We start from the raw sequence: 26,448 nt of genomic DNA, 5'->3' as shown, positions 1-26,448 counted from the left end.
TTAGGATACGGTACATTGTCTCACATACATGCTGACCCCTGTGTGATCCAACCTGTCGACTGTGCGTTTACTTGAATGTCTCATTTCATCAGAGGGGTGGAAAGGATAGGGGCATTCAGTGTTGTGGGGGTGCGCGTGTGGGAGGACGAAGGAGGGTATTGCTGCTCATCATTCAAACTGCGGCTGTTTGTCTCACGCGAAATACCTCTCTAAATATTTACATCTTCATTAATGTTTATCCTACTCTGCCACGCACAGCCTGTATCTCCATGCGTATAAAAAGGTTGTCATACCCAGTAAGCGCTTTCTCATTGGCTGGAAAAGATAATACATCAAGGCCTACTGTAACATTGCCATCATTATAAGGAGACCATATCAGACACATGACTGCATCCCTTCAGCCAGCTCAGTTCAGTTTAGTTCAGTTTCAGTTTATTTCGAACATGCATACGATACAATGTAATTCATCATATATTTCCAGTCGTTTCATTACAGCATGCCCGAAAAGGTGTAGAAAGAAGCTGAGCTTATTTAATCCTACCCCTTTTCATACCAGAGCAATTGTATCCTATTTCTTTGTTCTCTGTAACAGAACAGTGAACAAATAAATAATAAACAAATAATACACAATAGCAAGTAAACAAATATTAAATACATAATAAACATTTGTCTCAATAATAATAAAAATTAATAATAATAATTATAATAATGAAAAGATTCAAGATGTTGATAATAATTATTTTTCTGTATACTTTGTGAACATTTGTAGTTTGAACAGTCTCTTAAACTGAGTCGTATCAATGCTTTGTTTGATTTCTTTGGTTAATCCATTCCATAATTTAATTCCACATATTGATATTCTAAGGGTTTTAAGTGTTTAAAATTCGATTTTCCTCTAAGGTTATATTTCTCCTCTTTTGTTGAGAAGAATTGTTGTACATTCTTGGGCAGCAGGTTAAAGTTTGCTTTGTACATCATTTTAGCTGTTTGCAAATGCACCATATCGTTGAATTTCAATAATTATGATTCAATAGATAAAGGGTTGGTATGTTCTCTATATCAAACATTATGTATAATTGTAACTCATCTTTTTTGTAACACTGTTAGTGAATGAAGCGCAGATTTGTTGTTGTTTCCCCATACTTCTGCACAATAAGTCAGATATGGTAACACTAGTGAGCAGTAAAGAATATGGAGTAATTTTTGGTCTAGCATTATTTTAGTTTTACTGAGATTCAAAGAGTCTGTTTTTGTCAAACCCTCTTTTTAATTAGTTAATTTCTTTTGTTATTATTTGTATCAGCTTCATGTGTTTTCTCCTGGACAAAACGCAGTTGTGTCATCTGCAGACATTGTATTGTTTGTACTAAATATTGAGCTAAATGTGTTATAGTACAGATCTTTATGATTAGTTTTTGTGTAATCCTGCCAAGAAGCAAACAGCAATGAAATCACAAGATCCTTGGTAGTGGTAATAATGCGGAAAGGATTCATTGGCTTCTACAGTGTCAGCATAATTGTGTACCAAAATGTGTGAACTACAAAGCCGCAAAGTCTGGTAGGAGTGCAAAAACCAGTGTCTTTAAGCGTGCCTTTTTGTTGACAAATTGCACAGCTTTAAAAAGTGACAAAAAGAGACCCAGAAGAAGGGCTTTAAATGGTGTGACTGAAATAGTAGGCTAAATACTAGACGAACATTCTTTTAATCCTGTAATTCGTCTTTTACTGACACCGTTAAATAAAAAAACACAACAGTTTAACAGGCAATCATTATCAGAATTGCTTAACAGTTTATGCAAAACTTGCATAATATGCATAAAATGTGGTTTCCCTAGCAACAGAGAATCATTTCACCTCACAATTAGGGAAGGGGCAGAATTGTCTAGGATAAATCTCTCCAAAAGAGCATGCTTGATTTACACCATGAATAGTGCATCAATTGCCCCAAATGCAAATTGCTTCATGGTGGAAAGTGTATTGAGGTTAAGTAAAATCTGAACCCATTTGCGGGCGTGTGGACTTACTTCTCAGCAAGACACGTCCAAACACTGTGTGATCCCGCTCCAGTGTGCTGCAGTTCCAGCGATGATGTCTGAACTGGTGCTGGCACTCTCTTATCCACTCTTTGGTGCCCTCGCCGATGGCCTGCATGATGTCTGGGTGGCGCTGGCACAGTTGCCGCTGCTTATTCACCAACGCTGGGATGTTGTCACAGATGACGCGGGCACCCAATGCACCAATGTACCTGATGAAAAAAAAAAAAATAAACAGTGATGAATGGCTATGAAGGGATATTGCCCCATATAATATCACAGAGTCATTGTGCCTGTCTGTGTTTAGTACTGTGACGTGTTACAAAATTCGGGAGATGGGGGGTTTTGAGAGGTGGGCGGGGTTGAGGGGGGGGGGGGGGTGTTGAGGGGGAGGGGTATATTATAGCGTCCTGGAAGAGTGAGTGCTGCAAGGGGTTCTGGGTATTTGTTCTGTTGTGTTTATGTTGTGTTACAGTGCGGCTGTTCTCCCGAAATGTGTTTGTCATTCTTGTTTGGTGTGGGTTCACAGTGTGGCGCATATTTTTAACAGTGTTAAAGGGGAACATTATCACCAAACCTATGCAAGCGTCAATATATACCTGGATGTTGCAGAAAAAAGACCATGTATTTTTGTAACCGATTTCAGAACTCTAAATGGGTGAATTTTGGCAAATTAAACGCCTTTCTGTTTATCGGTCTTTTAGCGATGACAACAGAACGTGACGTCACCGAGGTAACACACCCGCCATATTGATTTTCACATTACAAACACCGGGTCTCAGCTCTGTTATTTTCCGTTTTTTCGACTATTTTTTGGAACCTTGGAGACATCATGTCTCGTCGGTGTGTTGTCGTAGGGTGTAACAACACTAACAGGGAGGGATTCAAGTTGCACCACTGGCAAGAAATCTGCCGCCAGACCCCCATTGAATGTACCAGAGTGTCTTCACATTTGACCGGTGATGCTAAGACAGACATGGAACAGAGACGTGTGGATAACCTGCAGATGCATTTGCAACGATTAAGTCAACGAAATCACAAAGGTGAGTTTTGTTGATGTTGTTGACTTATGTGCTAATCAGACATATTTGGTCACGGCATGACTGCCAGCTAATCGATGCTAACATGCTATTTACGCTAGCTGTATGTACATTTGAAACTAGATACCCACAATTAATTCGAAATAAGATGAGTGACGTACATATGTTGGTAATATTCAGTGTTTTACTGTTTGTAGTTATTATTGCAAATTCCAGGTGTCTCGTTCAGTAAAAAAAAAATTCAATCCCACTCCGCTTTTTGAAGTGGTTTACCATACGCTTTAGCATTTTATTAGATATTATTGTTAGTTTTTGTATGATTGTTCCCGAAAAAAGAGACCGAAGTATATTTACAGCAATGTACACACACACACACACACACACATATGTATATATATATATATATATATATATATATATATATATATATATCCATCCATCCATTTTCTACCGCTTATTCCCTTTTGGGGTAGCGGGGGCGCTGGCGCCTATCTCAGCTACAATCGGGCGGAAGTCTGGGTACACCCTGGACAATCATCAGGAGATTTTTTTTTTAATCTCCCGATGATTGAGGGAACCCCTCATGAAACAGTTCTGTAGAGATGAAGTAGTCTTGTGATTTTTCCCACACATACATACATACATACACACATATATATATATATATATATATATATATATATATATATATAAATCCATCCATTTTCTACCTTTTTTGGGGTCGCGGGGGGCGCTGGTGCCTATCTCAGCTACAATCGGGCGGAAGGCGGTTTACACCCTGGACAAGTCGTTACCTCATCGCAGGTATATATACAGTGAAGAAAATAAGTATTTGAACAGCCTGCTATTTTGCAAGTTCTCCCACTTAGAAATCATGGAGGGGTATTAAATTTTCACGGGAGGTTCATGTTCACTGTATGAGAGATAACCTAAAAAGAAAAATCCAGAAATCACAATCTATGATTTTTTAACAATTTATTTGTGTGATAAAGCTGAAAATAAGTATTTGAACACCAACATTAATATTTGGTAGAGTAGCCTTTGTTTGCAATTACAGAGGTCAAACATTTCCTGTAGTTCTTCACCAGGTTTGCACAGACTGCAGGAGGGATTTTGGCCCACTCCTCCACACAGATCTTCTCTAGATCAGTCAGGATTCTGGGCTGTCGCTGAGTAACACAGACTTTCAGCTCCATCCAAAGATTTTCAATTGGATTTAGGTCTGGAGACTGGTTAGGCCGCTCCAGAACCTCATAGGGTTCTTACGAAGCCACTTCTTGTTTTTCCTGCCTGTGTGCTTTGGGTCTTTGTCATGTTGGAAGATCCAGCTACGACTCATCTTCAATGATCTGACTGAGGGAAGGAGGTTTTTGGCCAAAATCTCACAATACATGGCTGCAGTTATCCTCTCCTTAAAACGGTACAGTCTTCCTGTCCCATGAGCAGAAAAACACCCCCAAAGCATGATGCTACCACCCCCATGCTTCACAGTAGGAATGGTGTTTTTAGGATGGTACGCATCATTCTTCTTCCTCCAAACACGCATAGTTGAATTATGACCAAAAAGGTCAATTTTGGTCTCATCTCTCCACAAAACTTTTTCCCATGACTCCTTTGGATCATCCAAATGGTCATTGGCAAACTTAAGACGGACCTTAACATGTGCTGGTTTAAGCAGGGGAACCTTCCGTGCCATGCATGATTTCAAACCATGACGTCTTAGTGTATTACCAACAGTGACCATGGAAACAGTGGTCCCAGCTCTTTTCAGGTCATTGACCAAGTCCTGCCGTGTAGTCCTGGGCTGATTCCTCACCTTTCTTAGCATCATTGAGACCCCACGAAGTGATATCTTGCATGGGGCTCCACTTCGATTGAGATTGACCGTCATGTTTAGCTGCTTCCATTTTCTAATGATTGCTCCAACAGTGGACCTTTTTTCACCAAGCTGCTTGTAAATTCTCCGTAGCCCTTTCCATCCTTGTGGAGTTGTACAATTTTGTCTCTGGTGTCTTTGGACAGCTCTTTAATCTTAGCCATGCTGAATGTTTGGGTCTTACTGATTGTATGGGGTGGACAGGTCTCTTACAGCTAACGACCTCACACAGGTGCATCTGATTCAGTATAATACAGTGGAGTGGAGGACAACTTTTAAAGACGGACTAACAGGTCTTTGAGGGTCAGAATTCTAGCTGATTGACAGGTGTTGTAATACTTATTTTTAGCTCTATCACAGAAATAAATTGTTAAAAAATCGTAGATTATGATTTCTGGATTTTTCTTTTTAGGTTATCTCTCATACAGTGGACATGCACCTACCGTGAACATTTCAGACCCCCCCCCATGATTTCTAAGTGTGAGAACTTGCAAAATAGCAGGGTGTTCAAATACTTATTTTCTTGACTGTATATATATATATGTATATACACATATATTTATGTATATATGTATACATATATATATATATATATATGTGTGTGTGTGTGCATATGTATATGTGTATATATATATGTTAAGTAATATATATATATATATATATATATATATATATATATATATATATATATATATATATACATATATATATAATGTGTGTGCGAGGGCGTGTGCGTGTGTGTGTGTGTGTGTGTGTGTGTGTGTGTGTGTGTGTGTGTGTGTGTGTGTGTGTGTGTGTGTGTGTGTGTGTGTGTGTATTATTCACACCGGCACATCAGACACATGTTTTTCCTCTCAATGTGGCCCCTAAGTCAGATTGATTGTCCAGGTTGGGACTCCAGCAATCTTGGAATTACAACTACATGCAAAATCTACTCTATAATACAATAGAGTACAGTACTTACAAATATGACACAAAAGTGTAAGAAAAGATAGCTGGACAGTACAGCTCAGCAATAAATGTTCAATTAAAAAAATATGTTTCAGTTAAACAATTAACATTTATTAACACATTTGAACACACACACAAATATGAACTATTCAGTACTGGTATGGATTCCCAAATTCAAAGTGACATACCCATCTTTAGTCATGTCGAAACAGCAAAAGATCCAATTCGGATGTACAACAGGGAGCTCTGAAAACCACAGCACATCAAATGAGTCTGAAAAAGACAAACTCTGCTACAACTACAACGATCGTATCCCCTAGTCACTTATTGACATGTTGCTGTTGGTCCTAGAAAGTACGTTTTTATGTTGATCGGAGTGTACTGCAACAAAGTGGAGACTGTGGTGTATGATACTTTTAGACTGATACGGCAATGAAAACTCTGGTACTGGTTATTCCGGTAGAAAAGTGTTACTAGCGAGAAGGTGAAAAAGGGTCACAACAGTCTTCTATGAGTCAGAGGTATCAACACATAACAGTTTTAAGTATTTGGAAAGGAGGTGAGGGGAACCATTTACTCAGTTCTGCAAATAAATGGGCACTTAACCTCTCTACCTGGATGTGTCTTTAAATGTTTCCCGATGAGATACTAAAAATAATGCAGTCACAAATTAGAGAAGGACTTGAATAACCTTGTCCATTTGAGATCCCCCACTTCTTTCCACTCCCACACTTTCTTTCTCACTGCCCTAATAAAACAGACATGAAACACAGCTTTTCCACAGTAATGTCTGAGGGTGATACTTGTGTGTGTGTGTGTGTGTGTGTGTGTGTGTGTGTGTGTGTGTGTGTGTGTGTGAGTGCATGAGAGCTCCCTGTGCCTCTGTGGGTCACCGAGGAGGCGTCACGAGGTGTGTGGCTGTGTGGTCGTGTTTTACGAGGCCTTGCGAGAGAGGATGAAGACCAGCGGCTCAGTACCCCCCATGAGAGAGATTAGGGGAAAGGAAAAAGAAGAGAGTGCTCATCAAAGGAAAGGACAAGCCAGGCAGCAACTCATCCTTAATTTTCTCCTGTTTCTCTCTTGAGAGTCAAGAGGACTTGCGTTTATTGGGTTGTAAATCAGCATCCACACACCTAAAACAGCATGCTTGTGTGTGCTACATTGTGGACGATGGCAGGAAGACGAATGAGGCTTAGGAATAAAATATGACACACTGAGGTCTTCCACTGGTATCTTCTCAAGCTATATTTTGTCAATGAAAACACTAAAAACATGGACTTTATACAGTATTTAGCCAAGGGATTACTGACATATTATTTGATGCAGTGTGAGTGCGTAGATACCGTTCAAGTCAAATAAACAAAAAACAATTGATATTGAGAATGTATAATGTCCAAATATGATATATGTTGCCATTCATCCGGGTCATTGTATTTTTAGGCCATTCCATCGATTGCAACTGTTTGTTTTGGAAGACGTTTAGCCTCTCATCCGAGCAGGCTTAATCAGTTCATGCTCACAGACTTAGATTGGGCAGATCTAGTCTATAAACAGTGTCAAAGCCTCAACTATTTTCGCTTTGGCACCACGTAAAATCTTAGATTGGTCAGAACTACGGGTAGTCTAGATGCAGGTGCCAAAGCCCAAACTATTTATAATAGCTATAGTTAAAATAGGGCATTCAATAAATTAAAGGACTGTTCAGTTTGTCTTAAAAGACCTTTCGCCTCTCATCTGAGCAGGCTTCATCAGTTCACTCTCATAGACTTGAATTGGTCTAGATCAGGGGTCAGCAACCTTTACCACTCAAAGAGCCATTTCGACCCGTTTCACAAAATAAGGAAGACAATGGGAGCCGCAACTATTCTCGCCTATATCTGCTGGTGGTCACCCAGATGGCAAGAATAAGGGCATGCTATGAAGCCATTCCCTTAAACACATTCTACAACATGTACAAACTGCTTGCCAGTCCAGCAACATGTTGTGAGAGGCTTCCGCAGATGCACGCACACGACTAGAAGGCATACTGGGTGACACTGAGTACACTGATGGTTGTGATATAAACAACTGTAACACTCCTACTAATATGCGCCACATTGTGGACCCACACAAAAGAAGAATGCCAAACACATTTCGGGAGAAAATCCTCACAGTAACACAACATAAACACAACACAACAAATACCCATAATCCTTTGCATCCATGACACTTCCTGACTATGTTATATACCCCGCGAGCACCAAACCCCGCCCACCTCAACCACACAGGGAGGGGGGCAGGTGGGGGGGGGGGGGGGCGGTTGTGTCATGGATGCATGACACATGCAAATGTGTTTGTCATTCTTCTTTTGTGTGGGTTCACAATGTGGCGCATATTAGTAGGAGTGTTAAAGTTGTTTATATGACAACCGTCAGTGTACTCTATGTCACCCAGTATGCCTTGCAATCTCATACATGTGCCGATAGAAGTAGCGAAATGCATGTGTCCGGTCGGCACGCAAATAGCATTCCGTGAATGGCGCGCGCGATGACGTTCAAGAGGACGTTAAGAGTAATATCATCACGGCACGCCCTTAATATTGTAGTCCGAGTGAAAATTCGAGGACGTTGACTCCGAGTGATGTCCGGGAGAGGCATTGAATTCCGGAATCTCCCCGCAACAATCTGGGGGGTCGGCGATTGTGCAGCTGAGCCGCATCAGAGTTGCCAAAGAGCTGCATGCGGCTCCGGAGCCGTGGGTTGCCGACCCCTGGTCTAGCTCTAGTCTACATGCAGGTGCCAAAGCCTCCACTACTGCAGTTTTGGCACCACGTAAACACCTAAGATTGGTCAGATACCGATATTGATATTCCTTATTGATACCGGTATTCATCTGTCCTGCTATCAGTAATATATGTGATTGCTGTATATAAGGATATGACATTTTTATTTTTGATTTCAATCTTTATTAGCACAAGAGGTTGTACACCACCAACACAATGTAACATCTCACACAAGGAAAGTCTTTTATTGACACCTACTTTTAAGTCTTAATCAAGTCACCTATGTTTGCAGTGCAAGTTGCAATGCAGTCGTTATATTCTCATGTTGTAAAGACCACAAAGATCCATAACTGTGTTTGTATTCATTATAATTACGCTCAGCTAGAAATAATATGAACATATGGCATTCACGTGCAAACCACTGACCTTTTACATGATGTGTCATATCAAATATGTCAGAAATAAATGTACATGTTTAGTGGGTGTGCATATTGTAAACATAGGAATAGTTTTTGTGTTTATGTTGCACAAGTGTATATTTGACTGCCGGACCGGAGGACATATTGAGTGTTCACAGCAACAGATGTATGTGTCTTTATAGTATGTGCTAAATAAACAAAAATATTCAGTGAGGAAGGGTATTTGCTTGATTGTCCAGTTTGTAGAGTCCAGAGAAAGAATGAACTGAAACACATTTAAGCAAGGTAAGTAATATAATACGCAACTTTATACATTGCGTATTATACCACTTGAATGTTTAACTTTTTTGAGTGGAATAGTATTAGCTTGTACATTACTAGATCACTAAAGCATGGTAGCGGTGGTCATGAATAAAGGGGGTTCACATCAAAATGACACTGACTCTTTTTAGCGTGTATGACTTTAAGGTACTTATAAGGAGTAAATATTGTTGTGTTACAAACTTTTGTATGGTGTTGATTCCTTATTTGTGATTATTCCAAGCTATTTGTAATGCATAGCATTGGCAGCTGAAGTGAATATGACAGCGTATTATAATTGCGACGGTCAGCTGGATAAAATAAATAAATATATATATTCCTCTTGGAATGACCCAATTAGGAACCAATGCCAAAAAATATCAGTACCTGGTAAACATTCCGAGTAAGATCTAGTCTAAATGCTGGTGGGAAAGATGGAGAAGGAAATCAACTGGAGAATCAGAGCAGTTGGGGGAGTATTGCAGTCTCTCTGCCGCACTGTTGTGACGAAACGAGAGCTGAGCTAGAAGGCAGAGCTTTCGATCTACCGAGCGATCTACAATCCTTCTCTCACCTATAGTCATGAAGTGTGGGTCATGACCGAATGAATAAGATCGTGGATACAAGGGGCCGAAATGAGTTTCCTCTGAAGGGTGGCTGGCATCTCCCTTAGAGAGAGGGTAAGAAGTTCAGTCAACCGAGAGAGATTCGGAGTAGAGCCAGTTTAGGTGATTCGGGCATCTCCTGCGGATGCCTCACAAGCGTCTTCCTCGGGAGGTCCTCGTTGCTCTTCCCAATGGGAGGAGACCCCGGCCGGGGTAGGCCAAGGACCAGATGGGGGATTACATCTTCTCTCTGGATCGCTCCGGGATCCCCCAGGAGGAAGTTGCTGCTCGGGAGAGGGAAGTCTGGGGGTCTCTACTGGAGCTGTTGTCCCCGCTGGAGCTGTTGTCCCCGCAACCCGATTCCGGACAAGCGGTTGAAGATGAATGGATGGATAGATGCTGGTGCAAAAAAGCCCCACCTGTTATAGCTTTGGCACCAGCATCTAAACCAGATTTGACCTATGAACATGAACTGATGAAGTGTGCTCGGATGAGAGGCGGAACATCTTCTAAGACAAACCAAGCAGTCCAGTTGTGATCGATTGAATGCCCTGAGAGTCCATATACTGTATTATAAACACAAATCGTTCATTATTTATTTGCCTTATTTACCTACAAACCCCGTTTCCATATGAGTTGGTAAATTCTGTTAGATGTAAATATAAACGGAATACAATGATTTGCAAATAATTTTCAAACCATAATCAGTTGAATATGCTACAAAGACAACATATTTGATGTTCGAACTGATAAATATTTTTGTTTTTTGCAAATAATCATTAACTTTAGAATTTGATGCCAGCAACACGTCACAAAGAAGTTGGGAAAGGTGGCAATAAATACTGATAAAGTTGAGGAATGCTCATCAAACACTTATTTGGAACATCCCACAGGTGTGCAGGCTAATTGGGAACAGTTGGGTGCCATGATTGGGTATAAAAGCAGCGTCCATGAAATGCTAAGTAATTCACAAGATGGGGTGAGGGTCACCACTTTGTAAGCAAACATTTCTCAACGAGCTATTGCAAGAATTTAGGGATTTTACCATCTACGGTCCGTAAAAATCATCAAAAAGTTCAGAGAATCTGGCGAAATCACTGCACGTAAGCAATGATATTACGGACTTTTGAGCCCTCAGGCGGTACTGCATCAAAAACCGACATCAGTCTGTAAAGGATATCACCACATGGGCTCAGGAACACTTCATAAAACCACTGTCAGTAACTACAGTTGGTCGCTACATCTGTAAGTACAAGTTAAAACTCTGCTATGCAAAGCAAAACCCATTGATCAACAATATCCTGAAACGCCGCCGGCTTGGGTGGGCCCGAGCTCACCTAAGATGGACTAATGCAAAGTAGAAAGGTGTTCTGTGGTCTGACGAGTCCACATTTCAAATTATATTTGGAAACAGAGGACGTGGTGTCCTCCAGAACAAAGAGAAAAATAACCATTCAGATTGTTATAGGCGCAAAGTTCAAAAGCCAGCATCTGTGATGGTATGGGGGTGTATTAGTGCCCAAGGCATGGATAACTTACACATCTGTGAAGGCACCATTAATGCTGAAAGTTCCATACAGGTTTTGGAGCAACATATGTTGTCATCCAAGCAACGTTATCACGGACGCCCTTGCTTATTTCAGCAAGACAAGTGTTACAACAGCGTGGCTTCGTAAAAAAGGAGTGTTGGTACTTTCCTGGCCCGCCTGCAGTCCAGACCTGTCTCCCATTGAAAATGTGTGGCGCATTATGAAGCGTAAAATACGACAGCGGAGACCCCGGACTGTTGAACGACTGAAGCTCTACATAAAACAAGAATGGGAAAGAATTCCACTTTCAAAGCTTCAACAATTAGTTTCCTCAGTTCCCAAATGTTTATTGAGTGTTGTTCAAAGAAAAGGTGATGCAACACAGTGGTGAACATGTCTTTCCAAACTACTTTGGCACGTGTTGCAGCCATGAAATTCTAAGTTAATTATTATTTGCAAAAAAAAATAAAGTTTATGAGTTTGAACATCAAATATCTTGTCTTTGTAGTGCATTCAACTGAATATGGGTTGAAAATGATTTGCAAATCATTGTATTCCGTTTATATTTACATCCAACACAATTTCCCAACACATATGGAAACGGGGTTTGTACATGGATGGAACTTAAACAATATTTTTTTGGTTGACAATGTAGACCATGGGTGTCAAATTCCTGCCTGCGGGCCAAATGTGGCCCGCCGTTTAATTTCATTTGGCCCTAGAGGCAATATCAAATTAACATTAGAGCTGGCCCGCCGGTAACACCACATTCACCGCTAATACTCATACTTGCCAACCCTCTCGATTTTCCCGGGAGACTCCCGAAGTTTAGTGCCCTTCCCGAAAATCACTCTGGGCAACCGTTCTCCCGATTTCCACCCGGACAACAATATTGGGAGCGTGCCTTAAAGGCCCTGTCCTCTACAACATGCCGTCACGTCCTCTTTTCCTCCATATAAACAGCGTGCTGGCCAAGTCACATAATATATGCGGCTTTCACACACACATACTTTGTCAACAGCCATACAGGTCACACTGAGGGTGGCCGTATAAACAACTTTAACATTGTTACAAATATGCGGCACACTGTGAACCCACACCAAACAAGAATGAAAAAAACACATTTCGGGAGAACACCCGCACCGTAACACAACATAAACACAACAGAACAAATGCCCAAAACCCCTTGCAGCACTAACTCTTCCGGAATGCTACAATATACACCCGCCGCTACCACCAAACCCCGCCCACCTAATGTTTATTTTATTTTTGTATTTATTAGCCTGTGGAAAAAGGTAACGTTTATATTTACCTCAGAAGCCTGCAAATAGAAAAGAGGCATTCATTGTTTTAATTACATTTAATTTAATATACCACTGATGTTTTTTTGTTTGTTTTTTGAAAGTTGATTTTGCACTATTAAGTTATATAAGCTCTGCATGTTCCATGGGAGGAAGCCGGAGTACCCGGAGGGAACCCACGCAGTCACGGGGAGAACATGCAAACTCCACACAAAAAGATCCCGAGCCCGGGATTGAACCCAGGATTACTCAGGACCTTCGTATTGTGAGGCAGATGCACTAACCCCTGTTCCACCGTGCTGCCCTATTTAAGCCTTGCTTGTTCAATATTCATTGCAAAACTTGTTTGGGTCCCTATTAAAAGGTTAATTTGTTCAACCTTGGCCCGCGGCTTTGTTCAGTTTTAAATTTTGGCCCACTCTGTATTTGAGTTTGACACCCCTGATGTAGACGAACACTTTTCTGAATGTTCTGAACACCTGTTAGGATAATATATATGATTCTGCTTTCAATGTCAGTCAACTTCCCATGGCTGACGTCATCTTGTACTTCCTTGGACTACAAACTATTTCAGACTGAATTAACAGTGCCTCTGTTGCTTGCTCCCAAGTAGTGCAATTGTTTTTGCCTCAATCGTTTTAAGATGTGATTAACCAACAAGTAATTCCACATCATCAACAAAAGCCTTAGCAATAAATGAATTGATGAATCAGTTAGGATACCCAGCCCTATATCCTCTTGAGGGTTATGTCTTCTTCCTTTTACTACCCAGGTGTCCTAGAATTAACTTTCACCAGTGCAGAGGCGAGAAAGCAGCTTACCAACCGATGATGTTAACATAGCCACACAAGCTAGTTAACTACCGCCAAGACATCGCTAAATAGTTTGTCTGCATTAGCGCATTTAATAACAATATCACTAATACTTGGTTAATATTCAGGTCACGAAATCCAATTGGAGTATTGATGGCGGTTTTTGGACGGTTATTTAGAGGGTGTTATGGGCGGATTAGAGGACCTCCTTTAGGCTCCCTTGTAAGTAGACGTTTATTTACAAATTAGAATGCATTGAAACATATTTTTTTTGTATTACATAATGATTATGAACAAAAGGTAAACATTTTTTAAAAGTGCAGTTCCCCTTGAAGTAACTTTTCGGATGAATTGTACTTGTCAGAGTAGTTTTATACTGTAATATTTTTTATTTTGAGAATTTTTGCGAGTACTAAACACTCATTAATATCAATTATATCTATTTATGATCTATCTATTGATCTATCTTTTTATTTATGATGTATTACTGCTTGTGCAGCACGGTGATAGAGGGGTTAGTTTGTGTGCCTCACAATAAGAAGGTCCTGAGTTCAATCCCGGGCTCTGGGTCTTTCTGTGGGGAGTTTGCATGTTCTCCCCGTGACTGCGTAGGTTCCCTCCGGGTACTCCGGCTTCCTCCCACATCCAAAAACATGCACCTGGGGATAGGTTGATTGGCAACACTAAATTGGCCCTAGTGTGTGAATGTGAGTGTCAATGTTGTCTGTCTATCTGTATTGGCCCTGCGATGAGAAGGCGACTTGTCCAGGGTGTACACCGCCTTCCGCCCGAATGCAGCTGAGATAGGCTCCAGCACCCCCCATGACCCTGAGAGGGACAAGCGGTAAAAAAATGGATGGATTTGTAGGCCCCAACATATTGTTGAAATAAAACTACTGTAAAAACATAGGGAAAAATAACAAAAATATGTAATGGAATGAGAAAAAGCTGAAATTGTAATACTACTGATAAAATAATTTGCCACTTATAAAGGTGCTGTTTGCAACATTTACACAGATGCCTAGAGGGCGCCAACTTTCCAATATATTTTACACAGTATTTGCCGCCTTCTTATAGCCTCTGTACATAATGTCGTAATTACGTACGTACGTAACACATGCATTAGTTTTAGGTTTTGTTAGCTAATAATAGCGATTTGGATAGTTCGCATTAGTTGTCCTTGACTGTATATTCTATCGTAACAACAACTGCAAATTGTTCATTGCTTCTCTTGGACTGCTTTTGTATGTGTGCAAGGAATCCTTGCATGTACGTGTTGACGAGACCGGGTGAGTGACAGCTGTAAGCACTATTTTTATTTTTAATCAGGCCGGTAAAAATGTTTGTTAATAAAACTTGTAATTGTAAAAAAATATAGACAACTGTCAAACAAATGAGTTTTGTTAAACCACGAAGGGTAACATATGCTAGCCGGTGGTTTTCTTGTGATATTTGTTGCTCTAAAATTAGATAAAATAAAGTTTTGGTAGATTGTAGCGGTTAAAAAAAAAATTCTAAAATACCCCGCATACTGAGACTTATTTAATTTCTTACCAAACGTTCATTTTGTTTTTCATTACATTACATATGTTTGCTCTTTCTACTTACATTTTTACAGGGGTATTTTTCCCGACAACATGTGGCGAGCCAAAAAAATTCAAGCTGTGGGCCGCAAATGGCCTCCAGGCCACACTTTGAATACTCCTGCTCTTAAGTAACAATAGCTTTACTTGAGCAACATTGGGCTACTCTACTTACCTCTGATCACAGGGCATGACCAACCATTCAGTCGCACATTCACACCGACAGTCACTGAGCAGGAATTAGTCCCTTGCTGGCTGCATGATAGCCAGCTACACTCTACTCCAGGGGTCGGGAACCTTTTTGGCTGAGAGAGCCAAGACGCCAAATATTTTAAAATGCTTTTCCGTAAGAGCCATATATAATAATATTTTTTTACACTGAACACAACTAATCACGTGCATTTTTAAGTAAAACCAACATTTCTAGGGTATAATAAGTCTGTTATTCTCCGTAATAACATTGTTATTCTGAAGCTAACTGTGGAGGGGGTGTGGCCTGCAGGCCTGCAGCGAAGCGGGGTGTGCCAGGACCGGCCTTGAAATCAGCGACAGGTGCGTAGATGGCCCACCTGGGCCTTGTTATCTAATTACCTGTCGCTATGTTATAAGCAGCAGCCAGGAGGAGAGACGGGGTTAGGGCTGGAGCCAGAGTGCGAGCGAGAACGAAAGAGAAAAATACAATTGCTGGAAAGCAACTGAGAGACTTATTGAAAAATAAAACAATATTGTAACCCTGAAACAGGCTCTCATGTCGGTGCTTGGTGGTCTGAAGAAACCCCAGGAGGGCAAGCCCCACACTAATCAATAATAAATAAATAACTTTTTACCATTAACGCAACTTCTTGAACAGGTGCGGTAGAAAACGGATGGATGGATTAAAATGCACAAAAATGTTTTATATTTTGAACGTTACTTTTAACACTATGATTACAAGCGGAATTATTCATTACTTAGCGTGTTAAGCAGTGTCAGCTCCGATTTATCTGAAAGCCAGATGCAGTCATCAAAAGAGCCACATCTGGCTCTAGAGCCATAGGTTCCCTACCCCGGCTCTACTCTAATGACCTTCTAAAGAAGCTTGGATGTACGGGTTTATTTTTACAACTCGGGGGTTGTAGTTATAATTTACTTTGAACATGCATATGATTATAAAATGGTACATCATATATGGCAGAAATAACGATAAAGAAGCAGAGCTTAGTTATTCCTACCCTTTTTTGTTTCAGAGATATTTCTAAAACACTTATTTGTTCACTTCCTGTGCTCAATTTTGAATACAAAAAAGTTGAATATTAATAAGTCATACCAAAGACTATAAAAATAGGACCCATTACCTTCCTGCTTGACACTCAGCATCAAGGGTTGGAATTGGGGGTTAAATCACCAATAATGATTCCCCGAGCGCGACCACCGCTGCTGCTCATTGCTCCAATCACCTCTCAGGGGGTGATCAACGGTGATTGGTCAAATGCAGGGAATAATTTCGCCACACCAAGTGTGTGTGTGACAATCATTGGTACCTCAACTTTCTAATTTTAATAATTACTGGGTAGCAGGTTACAGTTTGCTTTGTGCATGTTTTTCTGTTTCCAAAAGCACCAAATCCTTGAATTTCAATATGTTTTATTCAATAAATAAAGGGTTTGAATGTTCTCCATAATCAACATTATATAGTATCCTAACTAACCTTTTTTGAAACGGTGTTGGTGAATAAGGCACACTTTTGTAAATACTCCCCCATACGTTTACACAATACCTTACACTCTCTGTACAAAGCCGCAGATAATATGGAGTGATATTTGGTCCAGGGCATTTTTTTGCTTTATTCATTATTAGCGTATTTTTTTGCCACCTTATGTTGACTGTTTTTTTACATAAGATTTCCAGTTCATTTTGTAATCCATTATTATATCCCAAAATGTGGTTTATTTTACTCTATTTGTATTTGTCTTTGACTTTCTCTTCTACTGTTACCAAATAGCCTTAATGTATTTTAATTGAGATTGAAAGAATCTGTTTTTGTCAAACCATCTTTTGAAATTATGAACCGTAATGTCTTCATTTGTTGTTATTATTTATATTAGCATCTTTGTGAGAGTTCCTTAACCTTTGTCTTGTGTTAGGGTCGGCACCGACCCGTTTTAGTTTTTAAATGCATAAAAACACCACATACATTTATTTTTTTGCATCAAAGCTTTTTGACTTTGTCAGGAACCTCTTTGTCAACAAAATAAGACATTTTAATTTTTTTCACAAAATTATAAAATGCTACGGTAGAAATTATGCCCTTGGTGTTGTTAGGGTCGGTTTCGACCCGGTTATAAAAATAAGATGATAAAGCAATGATAAGAGCCAAAACTGAACACACTGACAGCCAGCTCCTCTCCCAATCATGTGAGCTTCAGTGGATTCTCATTTTACCTTGTTATCCTGTACAAAAACAAACAAAAGACGGACACTAAAAGTGTCACTTTTTGCCACTCTGATTTTGTTTTTTTATTAGTTTTGGAACTAGTAATCCATTTCTCTTGGTTTCATTTGCTTGATTGGTTGTTTGTTTGATGTTTGATTTCTGTTGCTGAAGAAAATACTTTTTAGCCTTTTTCTTGAAGTAAATATGTATGGGTCGAAATTGACCCGTAACACCATATATGTTACTATAGTTAAAATTCTTAAAATGAAAAAATAAACAAAACACATTTATTTAAGAGATGTGTTCTAATACCCCTTAGTAATAGTTAGGTAACACAACAACCTTTTTTTATTTATGTGATTCTCTTGAGGTTCGTTTTACCATTTTTAAAAATTGAAATCGAGGGGTATACTGGCAAAATAAGGCCCAATGGCCCAAACCAAAAATATTAAAACCAATATTTTCAAGGATAAGGAAGCCTAACAAGGTAACCAAGACATGAGAAACAAATTGGATGATAGGTAATTGTTTTTAGTGTATTTTACAGCTGATTTAAAACATGGGTCAAAACCGACCCATTAACATAAGAGATGGTAACAGAAAGCTAACACAAGAGGAAGGTTAAGGCTCTGTATGTTGTGCGGCTGTCTTGGTTGACAAGACTCTGCAACATTGCGTGGACACCGGGGGCGGTACCTCTGGATTGGCAGACCTGGGTGTAGGGCTGGGCGATATATCGATATATACGATATATCGCGGGTTTGTCTCTGTGCAATATAGAAAATGACTATATCGTAATATTCGAGTAGACGTTTTCACGCAGGACTTTTAGCTGCGGGCATTACACTTCAGGCTCTCCTTACTCTTTCCTGTCTCTCCTTCTCACAGACAAGCAGGCGCACATTCTTACATACGTCACAAACTGTCACGTCACATACGTGTCCGCCCTCGCCCAGCAGAGAGGTAGCAGTGTGGCTAACGTTAGCTGCTAACGTAGCCGTACGAGAGAAAGATTCTGCGGATCTGGTAAGAAATGAAGGAAGACTTAATTCCCAATAAAAAACAGCAGGGAGTCCATCGTCTGGCGGTGGTTCGGCTTCAAGTGGGAATATGTCGAGCAGACAACCATAATTTGTCAAGTGTGGGGGGAAAAAGCGTTGCTATAAAAAGTAGCATTACTGCTAATATGCAGCATCATTTGAAAAGTCACTCGCTAGAGAATGAAGAGAATTTCATATCGTTCGTAGTAACCTACCACATAGTGAAGGATGAATACTATTTGATTTGCAATTATGCAGCTCATTTTTATTTGACACTTAAAATGTCTCTGACAATTTTGCAATTTATGTTTTGGAAATGACTTGAATGTTTGTGCCATTGCTTAATAACGTTAGTAAATATACTTTTGGTCAATTGACTTAGTTGTGATTTCCCTCTCTGCATGAAAGTTGAAAAGTAGCACATATGAATGCAGTATGAAGAAGAATGTTTTAATGTAGACACATAGAATCATCATACTGCTGTGATTATATGTATCAAGTGTTCATTCAAGGCCAAGGCAAAATACCGTAATATATATCGTATATCGCGATATGGCATAAAAATATTGCGATATTAAAAAAAGGCAATATCGCCCAGCCCTACCTGGGGGGTGGTTCCTCTCTTTAAGAAGGGGAACCGGAGGGTGTGTTCCAACTATCGTGAGATCACACTCCTCAGCCTTCCCAGTAAGGTTTATTCAGGTGTACTGGAGAGGAGGCTACGCCGGATAGTCGAGCCTTGGATTCAGGAGGAACAGTGTGGTTTTCGTCCTGGTCAAGGAACTGTGGACCAGCTCTATACTCTCGGCAGGGTCCTTGAGGGTGCATGGGAGTTTGCCTAACCAGTCTACATGTGCTTTGTGGACTTGGAGAAGGCATTCGACCGTGTCCCTCGGAAGTCCTGTGGTGGGTGCTCAGAGAGTATCGGGTAACGTCTGATTGTGGCGGTCCGCTCTCTGTATGATCAGTGTCAGAGCTTGGTTCGCATCGCCGGCAGTAAGTTGGACCCGTTTCCAGTGAGGGTTGGACTCCGCCAAGGCTGCCCTTTGTCACTGATTCTGTTCATAACTTTTATGGACAGAATTTCTAGGCGCAGTAACGGCCTTGAGGGTATCTGGTTGGGTAGCTGCAGGATTAGGTCTCTGCTTTTTGCAGATGATGTGGTCCTGATGGCTTCATCTGGCCAAGATCTTCAACTCTTACTGTATATGTTCGCAGCCGAGTGTGAAGCGACTGGGATGAAAATCAGCACCTCCAAGTCCGAGTCCATGGTTCTCGCCCGGAAAAGGATGGAGTGCCATCTCCGGGTTAGGGAGGTGATCTTGCCCCAAGTGGAGTAGTTCAAGTACTTTGGAGTCTTGTTCACGAGTGAGGGAAGAGTGGATCGTGAGATCAACAGGCGGATCGGTGCGGCGTCTTCAGTAATGCGGACGCTGTATTGATCCGTTGTGGTGAAGAAGCTGAGCCGGAAAGCAAAGCTCTCAATTTACTGGTCGATATACGTTCCCATTCTCACCTATGGTCATGAGGTTTGGGTTATGACTGAAAGGAAAAGATCACGGGTACAAGCGGCCGAAATGAGCTTTCTCCCCCGGGTGGCAGGGCTCTCTCCCTTAGAGATAGGGTAAGAAGCTCTGTCATCCGGGAGGAGCTCAAAATAAAGCCGGTGCTCCTCCACATCGAGAGGAGCTAGATGAGGTGGTTCGGGCATCTGGTCAGGATGCCACTTGAACGCCTCACTAGGGAGGTGTTTAGGGCACGTCCGACCGGTAGGAGGGCACGGGGAAGACCAAGGACACGTTGGGAAGACTATGTCTCCCGGCTGGCCGGGGAATGCCTCAGGATTCCCCGGGGGGTGCTGGACCAAGAGGCTGGGGAGAGGGAAGTCTTGGCTTCCCTGCTTAGGCTGCTGCCCCCGCGACCCAACCTTGGATAAGCGGAAGAAGATGGATAGATGGGCTTCTGTGTGTTCACTCCTGAACAAAACTCAGTCATGTTGTCTGAAAATAATACTAACTTTAAGTCATTTGTAACTTTATAAATGTAATTTCTATGGAGATTGAAAAGTTTTTGTCCCAGTATTGATCTTTGGTGTACACCACAGGATATATTTAGCACTGTAAATATATTTTCACCTTGTTTCACATATTGCTTACTTTTTGTACCCAGTTCAGGACCAACCCTCTGATACCATGCCGTTTTAATTTGTTAATTAAGGTATTATGATTAATTGTGTCAAATGCTTCTGTTAAGTCCATGAACACTGCAGATTCACACTGTTTACCATCTAATGCATTGGTAATTTTCTGCTTCATTTCAAACAATGCGAAGCCTTTCCTTATGCAAAACAGACAGTAATTGTTTTTTGCTTTTCATGTATTTTACACCTGTTTTCTCATTTGTGTTTGTTTTTCCCTTATCCTGTTGCCTTCGCTCCTGCTGGAGGCGAGACAACCGGATGCACCTGATGCTAATTGGCTTCCACCCTTCATTAGCTGATGGTGCACAGCTGAGAGATGCCAGTATTGGTACAGTATATTATTCATCCAAGTGTTTTGCAAAGTTGTTCCTTCCTCCCAGCCTGACTTATTTATGTGAGACCATGTTACTTCAGTAGTACCACTTTGGTTGTCCTCCTCCTTTGTTGTGTAGTATTTATCATTATTTTTTTCAATTAGAGAAGGAACTATTTTTGTTACTCCTGCCTCTGCATTTGGGTCCAGCATACAACGCTGTAACATTTAACAATACAACAAATGTGCTGTGTCCATTATGTGATATGATATCTACATAAGGGTGATATAAAGTTATTCCAGAAAGTCCAGAAACGATATACACTTTTCCACAGGACTCTTTCTTATCCATGCAAACCACTGTGCACGCCATCAGCTCTATTGCCCACACACAGACACTTCTCATGTATAAACACGATCACGTACGGATTTTCACTTATGTGTTCTCATTGTTTACCCACAAAATATGTTCTGGTTTTGGGTTTGGCGTATTTATTAGTGTGTACGTGTTGCCCTAGGAGTTGTTTATTTTGTAAATTAATGACTATTCTGCGATGTCCAATGTCAGTTCCCGGCGAGCTGAACATGCAGTCAGCCAAGTGCCATGCAAATAAAGATTATCGCTCCGATATTATAGAAGGCAAACAAAGTGACGCCAAGACAACGCTTTGCAAACACAAGAATGGAACTCATTCACCCAAAAATAGGTTTGATGCCAATTAGCTGTGTTTTCAAATTTTATTTGAACAAATTTATATTCTTCTTATCTATCAGTACCTTATACAATTACAACAGGTGTGTGCAAAATGTCTTATTATGATAAATATATACACACACACACAAACTCACATATATATATGTATATATATATATATATATATATATACATACACATATATATATACATACACAAAAAAAATATACATATATGTATGTATATATATATATATATATATATGTATATATATATATATATATATATATGTATATATATATATATGTATATATATATATATATATATATATATATATACATATATATATATATACATATATATATATATATATATATATATACATATATATATATGTATGTATGTATATATAAGTATGTATATGTATATATGTATGTATGTATATTTATATATGTATGTATGTATGTATGTATGTATATTTATATATGTATGTATGTATGTATGTGTATATATATTGTGTGTGTATATATATATATATATGTATATATATATATATATATATATATATATATATATATATATATATATATATATGTATGTATGTATGTATGTATATATATACATATGTATGTATATGTATATATATGCATGTATGTATGTATATGTATATATATGTATGGATGTATGGATGTATATGTATGCATATGTACGTATGTATGTATTTGTATATATACGTATGTATATATGTATGTATGAATGTGTATATGTATGTATGTATGTATTTGTATAAATACGTATCTATGTATGTATGTATGTATGTATGTATGTATGTATGTAAGTATATGTATGTATATGTATAAATAAATATATATATATATATACAGTGGGGCAAAAAAGTATTTAGTCAGCAACCGATTGTGCAAGTTCTCCCACTTAAAATGATGACAGAGGTCTGTAATTTTCATCATAGGTACACTTCAACTATGAGAGACAGAATGTGAAGAAAAAAAATGCAGGAATTCACATTGTAGGAATTTTAAATGATTTATTTGTAGATTATGGTGGAAAATAAGTATTTGGTCAACCATTCAAAGCTCTCACTAATGGAAGGAGGTTTTGGCTCAAAATCTCACGATACATGGCCCAATTCATTCTTTCCTTAACACGGATCAATCGTCCTGTCCCCTTAGCAGAAAAAAAGCTCCAAAGCATGATGTTTCCACCCCTATCCTACACGTATGGTGTTCTTGGGATGCAACTCAGTACTCTTCTTCCTCCAAACACGACGAGTTGAGTTTATACAAAAATGGATACATGGATGATACAGCAGAGTATTGGGAGAATGTCATGTGGTCAGATGAAAGTAGAACTTTTTGGTATAAACTCAACTTGTCGTGTTTGGAGGAAGAAGAAAAAGTTTGTTTCTAGAAGGTCAACGGGCTCATAGTGATGTTTAGAAAGTATTTGATTTGGAAGTGTTTAGTATAATTTGGGGAGAGTCCGTTGCTCCCCTGCTAAAGACCTATCTGCTCGACACTGAAGCGCTGACGACATGCGCTCTGAATACGCACTGGTGATTGGCTTGTTACCGCTACGGTTGTAACCAATCAGATGGTTGTGTGGGAGGGACAATACTGGGTGCTGTGTATGGACAGAGACAGAGGCAGAACGGAGCGGAGCAGCTTGTTAAGACTTTAGCATAGGCGGCTACTTCATATGTTCGTGTGGAACTCGTTCGGTACTCCTCCGCACTGAGCCGGAACCCCCGTACCGAAACGGTTAAATACAAATACACGTACAGTTACACCCTTTATATATATATATATATATATATATATATATATATATATATATATATATATATATATATATATATATATATATATTAGGGGTGTATATATATATATATATATATATATATTAGGGGTGTAACTGTACGTATATATATATGGGCAAGACACTTTACCCACCTGCTCCCAGTGCTACCCAGACTGGTTTAAATGTAACTTAGATATGTGTTTGTCTAATAATGCATATGTTCCTTCTTGACTGCACTTAAATGTAGAATATATGTAGAATATATTTATATTATTCATATATTATATATTATATATATTATATTATCTATTATAGTCATTGTTTATTGTGAGCGAACTGTTGTGCTGACTTTCCCCCAGGGATCAACAAAGTACATTCTATTCTAATCTATATTGGGTTTAACTATGTAAAAGCGCTTTGAGTAACTTGAGAAAAGCGCTACATAAATATGATTTACATTGATTGAAACTTTTATTACTATATTGCAAAGGAAGAGAATACATTACATGAAACAGTACAGTTTACACAGCACAGTACATATTGCGTACAATTGACCATAAAATGGTAACACCCGAATAAGTTTTTCAATTTGTTTAAGACGGGGTCCATTTTTTATTTATTTTTATTTTTTTCCATTTGCCATTGGCATGTTTTACAATTTAAATTATCATTATTTGGCTTTATTCCAAGTTTGATTCAGCTTAGTTATGACGCAACCCTCCCATTTATTTGGACTTTGGATGGGCCCTGTATATATAATTTAGTGGTTCTCAACCTTTTTTCAGTGATGTACCCCCTGTGAACATTTTTTTAATTCAAGTACCCCCTAATCAGAGCAAAGCATTTTTGGTTGAAAAAAAAAGAGATAAAGAAGTAAAATACAGCACTATGTCATCAGTTTCTGATTCATTAAATTGTATAACAGTGCAAAATATTGCTCATTTGTAGTGGTCTTTCTTGAACTATTTGGAAAAAAAGATATAAAAATAACTAAAAACTTGTTTAAAAATAAACAAATGATTCAATTATAAATAAAGATTTCTACACATAGAAGTAGTCATCAACTTAAAGTGCCCTCTTTGGGGATTGTAATAGAGATCCATCTGGATTCATGAACTTAATTCTAAACATTTCTTCACAAAAAAATAAATCTTTAACATCAATATTTATGGAACATGTCCACAAAAAATCTAGCTGTCAACACTGAATATTGCATTGTTGCATTTCTTTTCACACTTTATGAAATTACATTCATATTTTGTTGAAGTATTATTCAACAAGTATATTTTTAAAGGATTTTTGAATTGTTGCCATTTTTAGAATCTCACATACCCCTTGGCATACCTTCAAGTAATCCCAGGGGTACGCGTACCCCCATTTGAGAACCACTGATATAATGGATGGGTGTTGGGAGTCGAACCCACGCCTATGTGCATGTAATGCAGCAGTGTGTTTCATTAAAGCACTATAAATACATAAATGTATTTTATTAGATGTTGTACAAAAAAATATTTTTAGGCACCTTAATGTTAGTTTTTTTCCAAATAGCTCAGAAAATATTAGTTATAGCCTCTTTAATTTTTTTAAACGTATCCAACTATATTTTTGATTGATGTTTGATGTATTTCTTTTGTAATTTTGGAGTTTTTCAACTGAAAGAAGAAAAACAAAAAAAATCTCACAAAAGAAACAAATTAATTTCCAATAAGCAACTACTTAATTATGTTGTTAAAGAATATTTTATGCACGTACATACGTACATGTAACCCAATAGGGCACTAAGGTGCAGTGACGTCCTAACCCCAACAATAGAATATCAAATTAATTCTCCTTTGAAATGGTGACTGATGAAAAGATAGGTTTTATATAGCTTTGATTTCCTTCAAATCGTGCACATTCTTTTTATGGGTCAGCCAGACAAGTTTGAGTGATTAATAGAGACTCACCACCATGAAGAATCCACTCGTGGGGTGACCAGCAGCAACAACAAAACACTCACACAATAAATCCTCGAACCAGCGCTGTGGCTCTGACGTGACTTGGATGAAACTCCCCGGGATCCACGAATGTGAACCCGGGCTGCGGGGCGTGCACCCAGAATCCCGCCTAAAGCCAACATCATTGTTCTCTTCGACCTCACAAAATGCTTAATGTTCAGAAAAACGCTATAGAGTACGCGTGGTGTGACGGAAGATCAGAGCGAGAAAATGCAGGAGTTGTTATCCAGCGTGCGGCTCCATGTTGCGCGCAATGACGGCTGCGGTGAGCGCGTCTTGGCTGCCATGAGCGCGCAAGACTTCAGCCACACCTGAGCGCGCCGCACCTGAGTGTGACGGCTTTTTTTCCCTCTGGGCTCTGCTCGAAGGCAAATAAATAAGATCCGTAAGAGTTTTTTTGTTTTTGTTTTTTTTGTTTTTAAGATGTGAAGGCGAGCCCTGTTTGGATTCTGTCGCTCCTGTGCTGGAATTGATGCTTAGACCCAAACAGTCCTTTATCAGTGTGGCCCACACACTGACACGGGAGGGAGGGAGAGGCGGAGGAAGAGGGAGGGGAGGTGTGGGGGGTGGAGGTGGGGGGAAGAGGAGGGCACCCTGCTGACGCTCATTGGAGGTTATGGGGTTTGACGAGGAGGGAGATATTGAAGACGATTGAGTGCGCTTGTGTGTGTTTTTGGCCCAGTAATGTCCCAGTAAAACCACTCAGTACAAGACCATAAATTTACTTTTCCTTTCCACTGGGTTTTAATAGCTAATATAGGG

General features: G+C 39.5%; 1 protein-coding gene across 1 annotated transcript in view; it reads right to left on the bottom strand.

Annotated features, from left to right (window-relative positions):
• LOC133554469 (protein Wnt-2b-A) overlaps window positions 1-26,187 on the bottom strand; it is a 55,397-nt gene extending 29,210 nt beyond the window's left edge. Inside the window, exons 1-2 of the mRNA XM_061903283.1 lie at window positions 25,636-26,187; window positions 2,025-2,245 (exon numbers count right to left, since the gene is read on the bottom strand). Coding sequence (XP_061759267.1) covers window positions 2,025-2,245; window positions 25,636-25,811 — 397 coding nt within the window. The 5' untranslated portion in view covers window positions 25,812-26,187. The remainder of the gene's footprint in view (window positions 1-2,024; window positions 2,246-25,635) is intronic.
• Between the last annotated feature and the right edge of the window lie 261 nt (window positions 26,188-26,448).

This window comes from Nerophis ophidion, linkage group LG06 (assembly GCF_033978795.1).
Source record: "Nerophis ophidion isolate RoL-2023_Sa linkage group LG06, RoL_Noph_v1.0, whole genome shotgun sequence".
In the NCBI taxonomy this organism is placed as follows: domain Eukaryota; kingdom Metazoa; phylum Chordata; class Actinopteri; order Syngnathiformes; family Syngnathidae; genus Nerophis; species Nerophis ophidion.
The sequence above is the reverse complement of the archived record's forward strand: the minus strand, read 5'-3'. Positions and strand labels throughout refer to the sequence as shown.